The sequence below is a fragment of the Bactrocera dorsalis genome, chromosome 4 (assembly GCF_023373825.1).
Source record: "Bactrocera dorsalis isolate Fly_Bdor chromosome 4, ASM2337382v1, whole genome shotgun sequence".
NCBI classification, from domain to species: Eukaryota; Metazoa; Arthropoda; class Insecta; order Diptera; family Tephritidae; genus Bactrocera; species Bactrocera dorsalis.
The window spans coordinates 14,766,834-14,788,126 of NC_064306.1; the positions used below are offsets into that span (position 1 = coordinate 14,766,834).

Genomic DNA, 21,293 nt, shown 5'->3' on the forward strand with positions numbered 1-21,293 from the left:
GATTGTTCTGTTTGGAAGGTTCCGACAAATGAGCAGTTTCTTTGGGAGAAAAATACGGGTGCAACATTTCCGAGGTATATCTCAAAAACTAGTACGTGTGTATACAGACAAATGGACAGACATATCGACATGACTAAATCGACTCAGCTTCATTAAACAAAAAAGAAAATCGGTTTGTTAGCACTTGTGAATTTTTAGCAAAGTTTTTTTTTGCAAGATGTTTTAAATTCATAATTTTCTTTATTCCGTCCCCCTTTATAATTATAAACATACTAGAAGACTGGCCGCTTTGGTGGTCAAGATAAACACTAAAATCTATATATTATAATAAACTTTTACATTGTGACATTCGGGACAAAAGTACCCGGAATTGAAAAATATTGAAACTTTTATGTCTAAGGTCGTCCAGAATAGGACATGTATTGAACGATCTTTCGACCGTCTTTGAAAAGTTTGTACCACTTAAAGGCTTGTGTTTTTAATAAAACTGAATCATTGTAAGCCTTTTCCACCATTCGCAATCATTCCGCACACGAAATTTTGTTATAAATACAAAATTTGAGGTATACCCTTTGTTCGACATTTTTCTCCATTGTAAAAATCGCAACTCAATACTGAGGTGTGGTCACTTAAGCAGCTGCTGTAAACAAATCGGGTGACAGATTGCATTTATTATCATTTATATTTGGTATAGTAATTAAGGACAGGACTACCAACTTAGCAAAATATATTTTTTGAAATAAAATTTACCCGGGGAATTTAATTAAAATTCTGGGTGCTTTTTTGTTACAATGTATTGGTGGTTATTGCAAAAGCCAGACATATGGAAAGTTGAAAATGCTTAAAATCGAATGGATCAAGACTTTCTCTCCATCGTATTTGCTCTAGATGATCTTGGTTTCGATGATGTTATTTGTTAGCTTTTTCACACTCAGCTTGGTTCCATTGTAAAGTCGAGATTGATGTACATACTCGTACATATGTTACGCACACAGCATGATGACAACTGATCTTACTTTTTATTTGAAAATTGAAATTGGTAGTCCAATTAAAAATTCTGTGAGAGAGTTGACTATGTGACCCTGGTTTGCAGCAGTGACAACATCTTTGTATGTAAACAACTCTCGTGGAAGGAAATTCTGAATTGTCGCATTGCAAACCAATTATGGTTATTATATTTAGGGGTTTCACAAGTCTCATAAAGTTATAAGTTATAACGATTCGAAAAAAATAAATGTGTAAACTCATTTTTGTGTGAAATCCAACAACAATTTTTTTAAACAAGTGTAAAAATTTATATTTTTACGATTTAACGATGCTTTACGACGGGCTGTGAGTACCCCAATTGTTGTTTTACTCATATGTACATATATGAAGTGAAAGAAATCTGAGGAAAATGTTACTAATTCGGTAGAGGTGTCAACTCCGGCCTTACTATTTTCAATATCTAGCAACTGCTTCGAAAACACAATCGCAGTTTCATCTTGTTGCACAAACACACATGCATATTAGTCGTTAATTGGAATTTCTTTACGTGTCACCACAAATTAGATTATTTTAGGTAAGAGCTTCGTTAGTCAACAATAGTTGATAGAGGAATATCTTGCATAGTCTGTCGAATATCTCCTGACCTTTTCATAACAACATAAATATTTAAAAGTCCTGTCCAGAGGTCACTGGATGCTCTTGTGGATAGTCTCAAATTATCATTTTGCATATCTGTAGCAATTTCGCAATATTTTTGGCGAAGTTGCAAATTGGTGTTTCGTTGATTTGTATATTTAACAGTAATTTCAAGGCAGATGATACCACACAGGGCTACCTCTTTGCCAAAAAAAAAAAAAAATAGTAAAAAATAGGAATATTTTTCCAGAACCTCCAAGAGATCAAGCATGTAAATCCTTCCAGATCCACTGTTCACGGCTTGTATTAAACTATCGTACACAATTCTCTGTTGTTTATTCAATTGTTATGTAAGAGTTATGCGAACTGTTTCAGTATCGTAATGTTGTTCTCTTTGTAACTCATGCTGAAATGTTGGGTGCTGTCAAGCCCAAATACGAATATTATTTACTTGCTCTCAATAAATACATATCTTCTATAATTATTAAAGTCCCATTGCAAATTTTCGCAAATTTCTGGAGTTTTGAAAACTCGACAAAGCACACGAAGTAACACAGACATGTCATGCCTATGTTTCAGCTACCGGTTTCGAGGGGAAACATGTCGTTATTACATTTGCAATGTCCGAATTTGCTACGGCCATGAAGATAAAACGGGATCCTGGGGTATACGAAGTCAATGCGAATCGTTCTTGAGCAACTGTGGTAGTTCAGGGACAATTCGGACACAGACATTAATGGTTACAGAATAAGAAAAACGAAAGTTTATACGTTTGACGTTCGATAGAACACTGAAATATAAACATAAGGCAACCAACCAGCCAAAACAATTTTTAACATTCCAATTGTATTAATTATATGCAGATTGTGTTACATTGAAGCGTGTCCTCTTGCGAAAAAAATTATAATTCATAATGTTAAAGAATCCATTACAATCATCAAAATAGTTCAATACAATGACAAAAATGATAACCTTCAAAATCTTATTCTTATACTTATATTGTCCACTCAAATAAAATCTTATTTCATATTATTATCTTCCTCACAGTTTTTCCACAGTTTCTTACTTTTAAAATCTGAACTACAATAAACATTTTAAATTCATTCGTTCCAGCTGTTCTCGACTTTTAGCGAGACTAACGTATAGCAAATCACTTTTATATAATAATCATTCTTCAAAGGATGCTTCTATCGCAATAGGACTCAGAGGCAAGTAATGTTGCAACATATAGCGCCTAAAACTATGCTGAAAAAAAATAACAAAAGTTGGCTATGTATAACATTTGCGCATTGCCTACTAACTTTTACAATTGTACAAAATAAGTATTTCGTTACGTTTCTATTAAAGCTTCGTAATTGCTGCTGATATTTTCACTTTTCAAGAAATTTATTACTTAGGTACGTTACAAAATATTGTATAAGTTCCTCTCATGTTGCGTTAAATATATCTCCCTTCTGTAAATTCAAGTCAATCGTTAACAAGTCTTAATTTTTACTTTTTAGAGGCAAAAAGATCTGATTGTAAAAAAAACAGATAGAACAAGTAATGAAGGGCTAAGTTAATTTTTTAGTCTTGTAACGCAAGGATCAAAGCCAGGGAAAAACTTAAAGTCAAGCTATTTTATAAAAGCACGAGCAAAAATTTTTTAATTTTAAAATGTAGATTACTCGTCAAAATCTAAGTAGTTCCTTCAAAGTAATCCACGAACTATGGTGGTGTCGAAAACCAAAAGTTGTGGGCCCATAATTCCGACTTATTTCTACGAATAACTGCGCTCAAACGACGCATAACACTCAAATAGTTCTCCTTGTTGACACTTTGGCCGGTCGGAAGAAATTCGGAGTGCATCACACCTCGAAATGATTTCATTGATCCTTGTGATATTCAAACTGTTCTCTAACTGTTAATCGTCGATCCTCAAGCCTTTATTTTATTGACATGTTGGTCATCAGTTGATGTTGATGGTCGTCCAGATCGTGGTTCGTTGTCAACGTGTTCTCGGCGCTCTTTGAATAATTTGTACCAATCCAAAACACTTGTCAAAACACCAACAATTATCACCGAAGGCTTTTTCAAACATTCAGAATTTTTCGGTACCAGGAATTTTATTCTGCACACAAAATTTAATGGAACTTGTTTATTGTATAATTTCACTCATCGTAAAAATCGCCGAATGCACTTTATGTTCTTCAGAAAGACAAGCGTTTACTACTAATGATTATTTTGATGTGACATTTGGCGCAGATGCCACTGATCAACCTAGAAAAAAATATTTCCATGAATGGGCTTTCGCGTGAAATTTAAATTAAAAAATTTTTTCAGCTCATACACTGACCGACATGTACGACATAAGATTTGTAAAAAACGAAAATCATTATATGTAGTATATAGCAGTTGTGGTAGTATCGTCCAAATTTTATCTAGTTGTGCCCATACCACATACTATTAATATGCCACATTCTAAAAAAAACGTACGTTGGTTTTCATAAAATACCTCACCAATCATATGGAGTAAAGTCAGCCGGGTGTTCTAGAATCCTGATATCAATTTTGCTTAATTTTATCTATTGTACAAAGTTATGAATAAAACACACTCCTTATTCACTCAGGAAAGTATTAACCCGATTCAAACCATTTTTGATAGATAGTTATAATATTATGAGGAAAAGATACTCTCAGAATTTCATATATCATTGGTGTATCCCATATTTTGACCGATATTAGTCAGTTATATGTAGATATTTGGGTCCACATATTCGCTACCTATGGGCTTAAACAGACTTGGGTGAATTTCAACAATTTTTGGTCATAAGATGGCATACTTTAAAGTTATATCTCGTTATATTAAGTAAGAGAATCAAATGGAATTTAAAATTGTTCTTTATGGTAAGTAAGCTTGGTTGTAGTCAAATTTCGCTAATTTTTGCACTGTGATATAGAAATGTGAGAAAAATGCCACGGACTAAATTTAGTCGAAATCGGTCGGGCGGGTCCCGATATATGGGGTCTAACCTAAAAGTAGGCGGTGCCACACGCATGGTTCAATTTTTATCTCGGCTTCTATGAGGCTCTCTCTATGTCTCTGACATAGAAGTATTAAGTCATATATCGAATAGGTATCTTCAAGAAATTCGGCATGAATTGTTATCCAAGCAACAATACAATCTTCGATGAAATTGTTCAGATTGTCAAATATGTAAACTGAGCGCTCAAAACCATTTTTTAAAACAAGTTGAACCTGTGAAGTATATAATAGCTTCGGTACAGTCGGAGTTCTTCTTTTTCACACATTTTATGTGACTGAACGCAATCGTTCTAGCGGAATCGAGTATGAAAGCCCTAAATAAAAGGATCCTGCCTCGGCAGTTCCGATTTACCATACAGCTCGATATAAAGTTTCAAAAACAAATAGTACAAAAAATAAAGCATTTATTTCAATTCCACTGGAAACAAAAAAATATTTTTCTCTAATAAAAATCAACAGATATTCACAGTACACATATTTGGTGTGCATGCAGGCATAGTATAATGTATGTATTAGTGTCTAATTGTATGTATGTAGGTTGTGTGCGTTCAAGCGCTAGGTAAAAGTGTGTTCATGTGCGTAAGGTTTACTTTAGTTGTAGTCCTCGATATTAGAAATAAAGCATTCACATCTCACTTCCAAATCGGGCCACACCGTTTACTATCACTGCTGCATTCTTATTCCCCTTCACGTTCACTTTCCCTTCCCTGTTTCGCACATCCAGCACTACTACGGCCAACATCCTTCACCACTCTTCAACTTCATCACCATCGTATCTGCGGCTATACGTTACGCATCGCATGTGTGTGTGTGTACGCCTCAGTCGGCATTATCCAGAATGGCATCAATCAGCGCTACCACCTTCTGCCGGAAGCGGCGGTTCTGTTTCCCGGACATTTCCTTCAGAAATGGATGCAAGCTGTTGAGAAATGATTGATCAGCATCAGGTGAGGAGGGCATTAAACATTGGCGATGATGTTCATTTTTACTTTTAATCCACTCGGCAAATTCCGTCAGATCGACGGCGGATGCGCTACGCGGAGTTGGTTGCGTATCCGTTGCTGCAGCAAAACCACTACTGTTTGCCGCATTACCGCTGCTATTGTTGACGCCACCGCCAATGGCACACGCATTCATGCTGTTGACGGCCGTCGCTGTACATCGTCCATGTTCCGGCGTTGTGGCACCTTGCTCCGTTTTGATGGCGGTCGGTGCCGGCATGACGACTGGTACTGGTATGGCGCACGGTGCTGTCATTGGTGGCTGCACTGTTATGCGTTGTTGCTGCGTCGCGGCTGCTGTACCTTCGTGTAGCGAAACCACAACGTCCTCTTCGGCTATTGCTACTTCCGTGCAGTTGGAATCTTTGGTGTCATCACTGCTGACTATGGGCAATGGTATGTGATTGATGCGCGTCATGGGTGGTTGCGGTGTTATTTTGCGCTGTGCAATTATGCTCGGCGTCGCATTGACATTCTTTAGTCGCGTCTTTGTGTAAGGTATTAAGAATTGCAGATATTTGGAGAGGTAATACTTGCGTTTGCCTCGACCAGTACTAGTGCGTGATAGTTTCAACGATCGCAAGAAACTGCTTCGAATTGTTCGCCATCTTTCGCGGCAATTTCGCACTGCAAGTAAGAGAAAGATTCAATGAATAATTATATATTTATTCATGAAGTTAAAAAGTTCAAATTAAATGTATAATAAAACAGGTTTAAATAGCAAATAAGTTTTGAATGCGATTTTTTTTTCATAAATACGCGAAAATTTATGCACATCTCTTGGTGTGCTTAACTTGTTTAACGCATTTCAACATAAAACTAGTAAATAAAGAAATTTTCTCTTCAATTCCTATATAAATCTTAAATAAACCACAGAGAGAAGATACGAGGTTTGACAATTAAGTAATGAGACTGATTTTATTGCCGCGCTTGTGGTAAACCTGTGACCTTGAAATTCCCTTCCTCCTTTCCGGCATCTCTCCCCTCTCCATTGATATATGTACCATAGCTTGTTTAGTTCGCCTGCTGCGTCAAGTTGAGTAGACTTGTGTTTATAGTGCTCGTCACGAAAATGGAAAAATGAAATCAAGAGCAACGCGTCGCGATAAAATTTTGCGCCAGATTGGGCGAAACAGTTTCGGAAACGTACCCTAAAATTGTAAGAGTGTATGGTGATAGTGCTCTTAGTCGTGCCCAGGACCCGGAAACCAAACGCCAAAGCTCACAATGGTTGTCTCCGCGCGTCCCCCGCCCGAAAAAAGCAAGTCGAAGGTGAAAATGATGATTATTGCCTTTTTTGATAGTGACTTTGACTGTGACTGTTTGACTGTGAATCAAGTCTACTATTGCCAAGTACTCGAAAGATTGCGAAAACGAGACAACAGGGTGCGCCTAGACATCGCTCGTAACTGCGTCCTTCATCATGACAACGCGCGGTGCCACACCGCCCTCAGCGTGTCCCAGTATTTGGCCTCTAAAGGGATCGCCGTGTTGCAACAGCCGCCTTATTCGCCCGACATGTTACCCTGTGATATGTGTTTTTTGTTTCCTAAAACAAAATCGGTGGTCAAAGGAACCCATTTTGAGTCGATTACGGACATCCAAGCGGCAGTGACGAGGGTACTCGCAGACATCCCAGTCGAAGCGTTCCAGAAATGAAAGCGAAAAGAAAAAAAGTAGCGGAGATTGAAAGGACAACTGCTAGGACTTATTAGTAGTGCGGTAAACTTTCCCGAACACATCTTTACGGAGAATAAAGTAGAATGTGAATCATTCCAGCAATGCTACAGAATACGCGCTGTCTATTTGTGTCATGGTTAAAGACGAATTTTAAAGAATGTATGAAGTTCAGCTACGTATAAGGTTACCATATTTCCCTGATTTTGTCATGGCTCTGATTCACTGATTTTCGTGAAAAATGCATTGATTCCTGGTTTTCTCCCAAATCGGCGTTTTTTAATAATTACATATTTATTTTTGAGCGAGTGCGTGAAAAAAGTGAGCATCACAGAGTTTGCGTTCGAAAACTCTACCGAGGTTAACTTGCGCAGGTTTTTTTGGTTATATTCCCCCTTTGCGAGCTGAACACGGTTGAGTTTTGGATCGCACGCCATATGACATCGCCATCATACATATTGGTCGGCTTGAGATGTATTTTTGCCTTTATCGTAGTAAATAGTACTGTAAAATATGCCGTATTTTCTCTTTATTTTGCTCCATGTTTGCGACGCTATAACTCACGAACGACTTAAAAGAAATGACAATCAATCAAACACGTGTTAGCGCGTGAAATGAGCTTTTCAAAAGTATAGCATGACCCGATGCGACGAATAAAACTAGAACTACGAGCTTTCAACGTCAACTAGCGAAAATACCGCAAGACTTTTTTGATAACTCAATATAAATCATGTGTTAGATTTACGTTTTAGAGATGGAAGACGGGCGTAGCAATTACCTAATTTTGTTTATTTATAATACCAACTGGTGGAGGAGGAACGTATGGTAATTGAACTTGATGCAAGAGTCTCACCAAGATTCATAATTTTTTCTCAAGCAATCGCTTTCATGGGCATGGATGGGTCAAGCATTCATTTCGTCTTCCTAGAATATGATTCTGTGCAACATGTTGTCAGCGTAAAAAAACGTTAAGGGCGAAAAGTGGTTGCTTAAGTGTTGCACCGAACTTTGGAGCTTTTACTACCCTGCCTTTTCCTGTTATATATGTAACGGGTGATTTTTTTGAGGTTAGGATTTTCATGCATTAGTATTTGACAGATCACGTGGGATTTCAGACATGGTGTCAAAGAGAAAGATGCTCAGTATGCTTTGACATTTCATCATGAATAGACTTACTAACGAGCAACGCTTGCAAATCATTGAATTTTATTACCAAAATCAGTGTTCGGTTCGAAATGTGTTTATCGACAAATTTTGTTCAGCGATGAGGCTCATTTCTGGTTGAATGGCTACGTAAATAAGCAAAATTGCCGCATTTGGGGTGAAGAGCAACCAGAAGCCGTTCAAGAACTGCCCATGCATCCCGAAAAATGCACTGTTTGGTGTGGTTTGTACGCTGGTGGAATCATTGGACCGTATTTTTTCAAAGATGCTGTTGGACGCAACGTTACGGTGAATGGCGATCGCTATCGTTCGATGCTAACAAACTTTTTGTTGCCAAAAATGGAAGAACTGAACTTGGTTGACATGTGGTTTCAACAAGATGGCGCTACATGCCACACAGCTCGCGATTCTATGGCCATTTTGAGGGAAAACTTCGGACAACAATTCATCTCAAGAAATGGACCCGTAAGTTGGCCACCAAGATCATGCGATTTAACGCCTTTAGACTATTTTTTGTGGGGCTACGTCAAGTCTAAAGTCTACAGAAATAAGCCAGCAACTATTCCAGCTTTGGAAGACAACATTTCCGAAGAAATTCGGGCTATTCCGGCCGAAATGCTCGAAAAAGTTGCCCAAAATTGGACTTTCCGAATGGACCACCTAAGACGCAGCCGCGGTCAACATTTAAATGAAATTATCTTCAAAAAGTAAATGTCATGAACCAATCTAACGTTTCAAATAAAGAACCGATGAGATTTTGCAAATTTTATGCGTTTTTTTTTAAAAAAAAGTTATCAAGCTCTTAAAAAATCACCCTTTACATATATAAGTACAGCTATAATTACACAGCTGATGAAAATCCCGATCGTTGGAACTTTCGCGCTGAAGTCAAATATAAAACATGTGATAAAAAGCGCAGGAAGTGTAAAAATCTATTATCGTCGTCTATTATCGTCGTAGTGATTGTGTTTCTACAGTTGGGCTGCTTTTACTACCAGATTCTGCTTAATTTTTCGAAAGAATGCAGTAAATTATAAGATTTTAAAAATTTCACATATCTGAGAGTATTAAATGCTGCTGTTCTACTGAATATCGCTAAACGCGTTTTGCGCAATGCAAATAAACTCACAGAGGTTCTTTTAACCACGACAAAAAATAGCAATAAATTAAAAACAAATTAAATGCTCGTGCACAAACGCTAATCGCAAACAACGCAATATGAGCCCCAAGTGTAGGGAAAAGTCTGAGAACAACTGCAAACAGAGAGCGCCAGAGAGTCACAATTTGAGTACAGTTTAAGGAAATTCATATGAGGCAATAGACGATTGTACGAGTGCGGTTGTGGGCACGTACGTACATACACACATACTATACTACATGACAAAAGCTCCGAGCACAGAGAATGCAATACACGAAAGAGGCAAGAAAAGCTTCTGCAGCAATTGCAGCTGGCGTGCCAACATTGTCGCACCTTGCTTCGCATCTCGTCTACCCATAGCGCGCACCATGGCGCACATGCAAATGCAGCAAAACACGGCAACAAGTAAACAAACCGATTGACTGGCGGCTGACGAAGCGACACGGTGTGACGCCCCAGTCGTAGGCACACGCAGACCGCCACACACACGCGCTTGCGAAAATGCAAAAACACGACAAAAAAGTTCACAATAACAACTTTGTAAGAAGTTGGGGGCGCAGCTCTGGGCAACGTAACTGAGCGTATTGAGGGCGCTGCCATTGCCAACTGACCAACATGTATATGTGTTTGTATTGCATACACAGTCGGGCGACAATCATCAAGTTGCGTACGTCAGTCGCGTCGTTGCGGTGCGCGCTGTGGTGGGGTGGGGAGTGCGCGACACGAATGACGAGCGTAGAAGTGCAGCGCAGTGTAGCGCATGCATCGCGAATGCGAAAGCGAAAACTTTGAAGAACGAACGGCACGCAATTCTACGCTGCGCTCTGTGACTGCTGTGAGCTCTAGCTACTAGCTACTAGCTCACTATTACTACATAGCAAATGCGAAAGCTCCGCCGCATGCACGTACAAATAGACAACAACAATAACAAATGAGAAAAAAATGCATTAACAACAATAGCAACAAAATGCAAACGCAAATTATTATAATAGCAATAGTGAATACATGAGTGTACTTGTACGTACTCGTGTGTACAACAAAAATAATAGAAACCACAATGTTAGCACTAACAACAATTATGGTTATTAGCAATAAAGACGAAATGGGAGCAGTTGCGACGGCGCCAGCCAACAGGCAAACAATGCTTACATACCATTATCTTTTGTCTCATTGGCCACCTCCTGCCAGGCCTTTTGGGTTTCGTCCTTCTTGCTGTATGCTGGCAGCGTTGAGTTCCAAAGGCACGGATGGTTTTCGACCAATTGCACAAAGCGCACATTCAGAACGGGATCATCCTTGCGCGCCATGCTGATAGCCGACGTCGCTACACTAGATGCGCGTCGCTGGCGTACAAACGGCGGACGACGACGACGTGTGCGTTGGCGACGTCTGATGTTGCTGATGATGATACCCGTCCGCCAAATGTGCACTGACCGCTCGCGCACCGTATTCGCGCGCCCTGTGTCGCACCTGTTATCGTCTTAACACCACAATATAGTACACCAATAGTCACTCAGACGATGGCTGCCCTCGTTTGCATTTGGTGCGCAAAGTGTTGCGCGGTGCGGTGCGGTGCGGCACAGATAATAATTGAATGCACGTGTGTTAGTGTGTATGTGTACATATATGTTTTTTGCAGTGTTTGTTTGTATTTGTATGCGACGCGAATTAAATAGTAAACGACGATGCAGCAAAATCAACTTGACTGAACGAGCGTTAAGCGAAAACTGAAAAAGCTGCATTGGCGACAGCGGCGCCCCAACAACGACGACTACTACTGCAATCTCAAATGGCAACAGCAAACGCAAATGCAACGACAACGGCGGCACCATTCAGTCAGCACGAAGAACGCGCCGTAAGCCAAAATAGTGGCACAGTGGGAACGTTTGCAGAAACATGTGAACGCTATTAATAATCCATTGTCGTTCATTTGGAGGCTAAAATGGGTTCTTGTATGCTCATATAATACATTTTCCAACCCAATAGAGTTATGGATTTTGTTAATTTTCTTACGAACAAATTGTTGAAAGAACTTGTTTATAGCTCTCCTGCCGCATACATATCGCTTAAGGGATTAGTAGTCAGTATTTTCAAAACAACGAGGTGGATTTTGCATTTTCTTAAAGTATGTATATTATCTTAAAAATATTCTCTGAAAATAGTTGGCAAAGGGTTTAGAGGCGCTCGGGGTTGTGAGTTTAAAACTTCAAATGTCTTTTTCGCAAAACTGTGGTTTTTAATTATACAACTTAAATTTCGAAATCATGAAAAATAGTGCCGGAAAGAAGGATTCTTTACTTTCAATGTTTAACAAACAAATATGTAACTGTTGGTGTTTTTTCGTGAAGTTATTTGTTGTTCCATGAAACATAAAATTTAAAAAATTATAATTTAATTCTTAATCTCCGGATCATTATGAATTAAAAATCAGATTTCCAATTTTTAGACCCAACCTTTTAGATCAAAAGTTAAATTTTTAATTTCGACTTTTGTTTAAAATTAAAAATCTAATTTTTCCAAGTTTTTGAATTAAAAAATTCGTCATTCGTTCCAGCTCTAAAGTAAATCAATATTTCTTGAATGGTTTCCTGACAAAAAAACATTGTGCACCGCATAGTTTGACATTTTCTGTACATGTAAATATATTGTCAATAAAAAATTGCTTTTGATCGTTCAGTTTCTATGGCAGCTATACCATATAGTGATCCTATCTAAACAATTTATTCGGAAGTTATAATCTAATCTAATCCAAGTTTTGTAAAGATACATATATCTTTAGAAAAGGTTTTCCTAAAATACTTTATTTTTACCCTTCAGTTTGTATGGCAGCTATGGCCTATACTGTCTGATATCGGCGGTACTGACAAATTATCAACTTCTTGGGGAAGAAAAGAACGAGTGAAAAACTCCAAATTGATATTTCAAAAACTGCGGGACAAGTTCGAGTATATACAGAGGGACATGACTCAATCGACTGACTCCGACTTTTCCTTCTGAGTGTTACAAACTTCGTGATATAATTAAATCGTACACGAAACACACCGAAGCAAAGGTATGATTCTCTCCCACTGCGGGTAAATAAGTAGAGTTTAAGTATAGTATAAGTAGAGAGTTTAATTCGAACACTAAAGAATGTTTTGGAGATTTCTATACATAACGCTTAGAAAAAGTTATTTAATCGTTTTCTAACTTAAGAAATTAGCTATATAACACAATATATATATCACACAATCTGATCGGAATGGGTTCAAAACTTGCAGCTTTATGAAGAATTAAGGATTAATGTAAACAAAGGTATTTACAATAGATTGTATGCAAAGTTCAGAGCAATGGAAATTTTATAATGTATTAGTAATAATAAAAAACTGTAATAAGATATTTTTGTAGTGTTTTTCTATATTTCATAATATGTAACATATTTATATTTACCTTACATTTATTACACAACGCCCCACTGTGCAATGCCAAAGTCACTGTCGGCGTCCAACTGCAGTTAGAGGTATGTAGGCGTTTCTACGTGCAAGCAAACACTTGCGCTGCACAGCAAAAGTTGCGAGTATATCGTGTGCACCCCTTTGTAGCCACCGCCGTCGCAAAAGCTTGAGAGAATGCAAAATATGACGTCATCATGAATCAAATAACTGCGCGTTGCATTTACTGTAAGCCTTAACGTACGCAAAAGCACAATGGCTAAGGGAAAAGTTTCTACTGCCATAAGGGCAAAGCCGAGGGGTGATGATGGTCGAAATGTCTGAAAATGGCAGAAACTTCATCTCACAACGCCACGGTGGTTTCAATTGCTGGCGAGAGCCAAAAGCCAAGCAAAGTAACCCACGTACATACATATGTATGCTCAAGCAGCAATCGTGCTAATTGCTTTCGGTCGTCGTTAGGTGTAGTGACTGTAATGATCGCATTGGCCCATAGCAGCAGTAACTGCAGTTCTCTGCATGCAATGGACGTATAAAAAATTTACATCTGCGTCGCGTAAGCGTTAGAACTTTTGCAATGATATTGCATTTGCGGGTTTTTGCTTTATTGTTTGTTTTGCTCTTATTTTTAATATAGTTTTTGCTTTGCCTTGTAAATACCTTACGAGTTGCGCCGAATGCACTTCGGCACATCTACCTGCATACATGTACCTATATATTTAATGTATGTATATGTGTGCTATATCAGACGCATCGCTGGTGCGAGCTTTGGTGTCGTGTGACGAATGTGCAATGGAAATTATTATTGTTGCTATTGTTAGAATATACGTATTACCTATTGTGTTACATTTTGTGTTGACTTTGTGATTCGTATTTTCTTTGTTCTTTTACCTTCTGCCTTTTGTGTTTTGTAGGAACTGATTTGAGCTTTTGCTGGTAAAAGTGAAAAAGTGGTGAAGAAATTGAACTCACCAATGTGTATATGTGTGTATACTGTCACTATGCACGTGTTTTCATTCACCGTTTGATGAAATGATAAAAAATGTCTACTGACATACATACATATTTACGGTAGCACTCGGAGTCCGCCTCAGTGATAAAGTAAAACATTTATCTTAGAGCTTTGAGATACTTGTGCAATAACTCTTGGTTTTTACATTTCATATGAAAACATAAAAAAGTTTCGGATTCTGCATCAATAATAAATTTCTTCCGATTGAGCATAAGGAAAACGTGACTTATTGAATCTCTTTTCATTATAATATTCTCACAATTATCTTTGCCATGCATTGGAGAGTAGTGAATCGAACAAACTATACCAGTAGTTCACTCAAACTAGTAGCACTTGCGGTGGAATCCTACGCGAACATAACCTCTAACGCACACGCAGTTTTTTGCGCTCATACATATGTATTTATATGGAGAAATTCTTCTATCTTGCAGTCTTATAGTTTGAAAATCAATTTTACTTTTAGAAATAAAGTTTACGGAAATTTTTTTTTCATATTTGAAAATTTGACAATTTTTTTAATAAATAAAAAAAATATATAAAAAAATCGATCCACTCCGGGATTAGCAGGGATAGTTGTTAAATTAATTGAAGTTTTTTTTTTGAGGGAGGGAAAAAATGGCGAACTTCCAAAAAATGACGATTTTACATAAAAAAACCGATTATTTTATATAATTGATCGTGTTAAATTTTTTTCGTGTATTTGTTCCAAAAGTTCATTCAAAAACAAAAATTAAAAAAAAAGGTCCCCAAAAGTCAAAATCTACAAAAGTTATGGCTATTTGCCATTTTTTTGAAAAATTCATAACTTTTTTGAAGTTGGACAAAAAATTTTGAAAAAATTCTCAAAAATGTTTTTCAAAGGGTAGAAAAGGATGGATAAGTTTCAACAAAATCTAAAGTGATTGGGTTCAAAAGTGGTCGATTTGGTATGGAATACCCCATATAGAGGTTATGATAATTTTTGACAATGGTCTGAATTGCGGGTTTGGATAAATTTAGCCCTTTTGTTTTTGGTAAAGACTATACCAAAGTTTACACTTAAAGGAACTTTTATGAATCAATTCCAAATATTACCAACACAATAATTTCATTGCAAAATAAGTGTAAAATGAATTAGTAAATGATTTGAACAGCTTTTTGTGGATACCTTTCTGATAGTGAATTATTTTAAAGTGATAACGAAATGTTGTAGTAAATGAAAGTAGAGGATATTAATTGAACCAGATTTATGTACTCTAAAAAATATTGTATTAAATAACAAGAAATTATTTATTTATATTAAATTTCATGAAGAAAGGTATTAAGCTGCACTGTGTGCCATGTTTCGTTTCAAAAGAAGTAAAAAAGGCATACGCCGATGATATTGGTATAATTGACCTCAACAACCGCACCGTTAGTTCTGAATAATGAAGCGAAACATATGTATGGGTCTGCTTGTGAGCGGGGGAAAGACGTAATAGCTCCTGTCATCAAACCAATGATCGTCGCTCTAGTGTTTTCATTGTTGAGAGTCATAACTTCAAAGTCGTAGATAATTACGTCTGTCTTGGAACCAGTATTAACACCAACAACAACGCCAGGCTCAAAAACCAACGCAGAATAACTCTTGCCAACAGGTGCTACTTTAGTGAGAAGTAAAGTTCTCTCTCGATGAACAAAGGCCAAACTCTACAAGCTATTCATCATCCCTGTCCTGCTTTATGGTGCAGAGGCATGGACGATGATAACATCTGATGAGTGGGCATTACGAGTTCCAGTTCCAGTTCCAATTAAAGAAATTTTCATTGGTTTATGTATTTTATTTGTCGTCTTGAAATCTCGGACATTTTTTGGTTAGATTTCAATCTGGCCTTTCCTCGTTTCCAATTGCTAAACGTTAATACCTTCTGAACTTTGACAGTTGTCAGAGTTCAGGTGGTTTTGAGATGAGATGAGAGATGAGTTAGGGTTCTTTTTATCTTTGGCGAGTTTTCGAGATAAAGGTTCTGCGGAAGATTTATGGTCCTTTGCGCATTGGCAAACGGCGAATAACGCAGTCGATGAACGATGAGCTGTACGAGATATACGGCGACATTGGCATAGTTCAGGGAATTAAGAGAGAGCGACAGCGCTGGGTAGGTCACGTCGTCCGAAAGGCTGAAAACACTCCTGCGCTGAGAGTATTCAGTGCAATACCCGTCAGGGCAAGCAGAGGATACCTCCAGTCCGTTGGAAAGACCAGGCGTAGAAGAACCTGGTTACACTTGGAATCTCCAAACTGCGAAAAGAAAGAACGACTGGCGCGATATTATAAACTCGTCTTCTCAATAAAGTGGCATTTTCTCGGAGCAATGCGTGATTTCTCAAAAATGCCATGGAATGTCATCGAAGCCTTGCTAACGACATCATTTCTCGATTCAGTCAAGTTGTTGAAGTTTTCAGGGAATTCATAAATGAATAATTCCTGACCTATTCAGAAAATGACATTTGGTATTGAACATCTTCTAGAAGTCCTAGCTTCTGGCACGCTTGGCGATATGTTGAGCAAACCTCCTCTTCAGCAGTTCTCAACCCTTCAAAAGATTTTGGTCCTTTCTCGACATCTAGAAGCTTTCTTAAGTTAAAGCATTCAGCGTTGTTAGGATGTACTATACCAAGAGCATTACTGTCCCAGGTACTTCAACACCTTGTTTCCTTTGATAGAATCGAGTTTTTGATACATTACACCTGTAGTACTGCGGAACTTCTGGATATAACAACGGCTTAGCACATAATCTGCACATAATTTAAAAAAAGCTGTAAGGGTGGTATTCGGCGGGTTAGCTGATAATTGTGCCGCATTCGGAGCAGTATATTTAGTCCTCTGGTCGTTTTCCAAGTGCACTGCAAGATGGGTGACGGTTGAATAACGGTCGAGAAGGGAAAACGGGAGATTCTCCAAAATGCTCATTGCCGTCCCCTTTCATATATATACATATATACATTTATTTCATAATCTTCGTTACATATTTAAATATATTTTATCCATTTCACATACATAAGCGGTGCAGTATTTAACGTTAATATGAGCCTCAAAAGTTTCTGAAAGCAGAGGAGTGTATGGTACCACTATGGATGTCAAAAAAAAAAGATTAAATGATTAATTGCAAGCAAAAATAATTAATTGCTAGATATTAGTCGATTAATCGCAAAACAACCAAATTTGCCTAGCACAAATACTATAAGAACTCTGTTAAAAGCTATTTAAAGAGGAAGGACGTGGCACCGCCCACTTTTAGGTTAAAACTCATATCTTGGGACCCGAACGACCGATTTCGACTAAATTTAGTTCGTGGCGAAATCGGACTGCAACCACGCCTATTTCCTGTATATCATAATTTTAAATTTTCTTTGATTCTTTCACTTTCCGGTACACAAATCAGGAAGCAATTGATATAAAGGCATTAAACTTTGCACAAATAATTCTTTTAATATATGCCACCTTATGGCCAAAAACTGCCCAAATCCAACCAAAACTCTTAAGCCCCTAGATACCGATTTCTAATCAAACTTCAACTTATTATACTCTCGCAACAAAGTTGCTAGGAGAGTATTATAGTTTTGTTCACATAACGGTTGTTTGTAAGTCCTAAAACTAAAAGAGTCAGATATAGGGTTATAACGGGTGATTTTTTTGAGGTTAGGATTTTCATGCAATTAGTATTTGACAATCACTAAAGACATGGTGTCAAAGAGAAAGATGCTCAGTATGCTTTGACATTTCATCATGAATAGACTTACTGAAACTGAGCAATTGCAAATCATTGAATTTTAAAATTGTGTTATATGCGAAGTAGGTGTGGTTTTGTTCCATTTTCGGACAAATTTTGTACAGCGATGATCAGGCTCAGGTCTCGAGATATGGAATTTTGCCAAATAAGCAAAATGTGCCGCATTTGGGGTGAAGAGCATACCAACTCACGGCTTAAAATTTAATATCTGCCCATGCATCCCGAAAAATTGACTGTTTGGTGTGGTTTGTATGGTGGTGAATCATTGGACCGTATTTTTTCAAAGATCCATTTTGGACGCAACGTACGGTGAAAAAATCGCTATCGTTCACAAGTGTCTCTTGCTATGTTGTACCAAATTACAGAACTGAACTTAATTGACATGTGGTTTCAACAAGGTGGCGCTACATGCCCACAGACATCGCGATTCTATGGCCATTTTGTACTTGGACGGACGGACAACAATTCATCTCAAGAAATGAACCCGTAAGTTGGCCACCAAGATCATGCGATTTAATGTGATACGTACTATTTTTTGTGGGTGAACAAAAGTCTAAAGTCTACAGAAATAAGCCAGCAACTATTCCAGCTTTGGAAGCAACACAAAGTCCGAAAGATATATTCGGAATAGTGTTCCGGCCGAAATGCTCGAAAAAGTTGCCCAAAATTGGACTTTCCGAATGGACCACCTAAGACGCAGCCGCGGTCAACATAGTAAACTAAAGGAAAATTCAAACATAGTAAATGTCATGAACCAATCTAACGTTTCAAATAAAGATACCGATGAGATTTTGCAAATTTTATGCGTTTTAAATTTTTTTGCGTCAAAAAAGTTATCAAGCTCTTAAACATCATATCTATTATACCAAAATCACTCAGGGTGACGAGTAGAGTTGAAATCCGGATATTGTCTGTCCGTCCGTTTCGTGGTCCGTCTGTCCGTCCGTCCGTGCAAGCTGTAATAGTGCGGAAAATTGAGATATCATGATGAAACTTGTACACGTATTTCTTGGCTCCATTGCAGGTTCAAGTTCCAAGTGGGTAAAATTCGGCCCACAAAATGGCAGAAACCGAAACCTACCTGAAATACGTCATAACTAAGCCATAAATAAAGATATTAAAGTGAAATTTGGCGCAAAGGATCGCATTAGTGAGGGGCATATTTGGACCTAATTTTTTTGGAAAAAGTGGGCGTGGCCCCGCCCCTACAAAGTTTTTTGTACATATCTCGGGAACTACTATAGATATGTCAACCAAACTGTATAGAGTCGTTTCCTTCAAGCATTTCCATATACAGTTCAAAAATGGAACAAATCGGATAAAATCCACGCCCACCTCCCATACAAAGGTTATGTTGAAAATCACTAAAAGTGCGTTAACCGACTAGCAATAGGGTTGTCAGAAACACTAATTTACGGAAGAAATGGCAGAAGGAAGCTGCACCCAGGCTTTTTTTAAAAATTGAAAATTGATGGCGTTGCCCACTTATGGACCAAAAACCATATCACATTGACTACTCAACCGATTTCAATGAAGTTTAGCCCAAAAATATTTTCTTAACACCCTGATGACATATACGAAATATGGGTGGAATCGGTTCACAACCACGCCTTCTTCCAATATAACGCTATTTTGAATTCCATCTGATTCCTTCTCTGTATAATACAATATATACATACATTAGGAAACAAAATAAAAAAATATCTACATAAATGACGGATAATGAAATCTCGATTATCACTTTATCATGCGAGAGTATAAAATGTTCAGTGACAACCGAACTAAGCCCTTCCTTACTTGTTTTTTTTTTATATTTATAGCGAACTTTAATGAACCAAATATATACCATTTTGGTCGTTCACTTTTATCCATTTTTCTTTTAGAGACATTATTGCAACAGTGTAAAACTTTTCTGGTTTCTCGGCGAAAAACTGCGACAAGTAATTTTCGCAGGCTTCTCTTGACGCCAACTTTACTCCATTAAGGGAGTTCTGCGTTGACCGAAACAAATGGTAGTCCGATGGTGCACGGTCAGGGCTATATAGTGGATGCATCTAAACTTCCCAGCCAAACTCTTCCAGTTTTTGTCGAGCCATCAAAGATGTGTGCTGTCTAGCGTTGTCCTGATGGAAGACGAAGTCCTTTCTGTTGATTAGTTCTGGCCGTTTTTTTCGATTGCTTGCTTCAATCTCATCAGTTGTTGAGATTAAAATGTAGAATCAATCGGTCGACCAGGCTGGAGCAGCTCATAGTGGATGATTTCTTTCCAATTCCACACAACACTCAGCATAACCTTTCGGGGCGTCAATGCTGGCTTTGCGACCACTTGTTGAGCTTCACCACACTTGAACCATGACCTTTTTCGCACATTATTGTCGTATTTGATCCACTTTTCGTCATCTGTTACCATTTGCTTCAGAAATACTAGTTCGATTTCATTTCGTTTCAGCAAAGAATCGCAGATTCATGGACTTTTTCAACAATAGGTTGACCAGAGCGAGGTACATCTTTCACATCGAAATTTCCAGAACGGAAGCGAGCGAGCCATTTTTGTGCTACACGAACTGATACGTATACAACATCGTCTCCGTAATCTTCACAAATTTCATTGGAGGCTTGAGTGGCATTCTTCCCTTTTTTGTATGTATATATGTAAATTTCAAAATATAGTAGTAGTTTCTTCATTAGTTTCACTCATTTTTAAACAGCTGTAACTTTTTTTCAACTTCCCGAATTTAATTTGGTTCGGTTAAATGAAGCTTACACACTATATGGTATGACACAATGTGATTGGTAACACCGGAGATATACGACTGTAACGACATCTATTGATAAAATACGAAAAGACTTTTCCAACTACCGACTACTGTCGAATTACTCAAGTCTACTCGAGAACATGTTTTTAGGCCATACACTGACCAACATGCTGGACACTCAGTGTGCAAGGATAAAGAAAATCATTATGGGATTTAAACTATTATATATATCCAATTTTATATTTTTTGCTAAGATACCATACACATTGATCGATATTTACGGTATAAAAAAACCGGAAGTTTGAAATTCTTATATAATTCTAAGTTATATGGGGACAAGTGGAGATATTGACGTAACTTCATCCATTTTAGGAAAGATTTTTATTCTGAATTTAATTAAGATATCTTATATAGTAGCTGATATATGCGACATTAAAGCAACCGGAAATTCGAAAATATTTATATTAGGATAGGTATATCAAAGAAAATCGTTAATCTTACAACATATTCACATATTAAATACATCTTGATATGCATAATTCCCTGATCTTATTAAAAATATCACGTTGCTCATTCAGTTAGTACCAAAAGTAACAAAAATTTTACGGTTTACGGTGACTTTATTAAGATTATTTTTAGATAAAGTTGCAAAGTAAATTCTACTTTATGCGAAGTAAGTAGATCGATTCACACAGTTCGCTATTGTCATAAAATCAG

General features: G+C 37.6%; 1 protein-coding gene across 1 annotated transcript; it reads right to left on the reverse strand.

The window, feature by feature from the left end:
* Positions 1-5,035: 5,035 nt before the first annotated feature.
* On the reverse strand, positions 5,036-11,364 carry LOC105222945 (uncharacterized). Its single transcript, XM_011200515.4, has 2 exons — positions 10,782-11,364; positions 5,036-6,276 (listed from the first exon to the last, which is right to left on the reverse strand). The coding sequence occupies exons 1-2, from the start codon at positions 10,933-10,935 to the stop codon at positions 5,468-5,470; spliced, it is 963 nt and encodes a 320-aa protein (XP_011198817.1). The 5' UTR covers positions 10,936-11,364; the 3' UTR covers positions 5,036-5,467.
* Between the last annotated feature and the right edge of the window lie 9,929 nt (positions 11,365-21,293).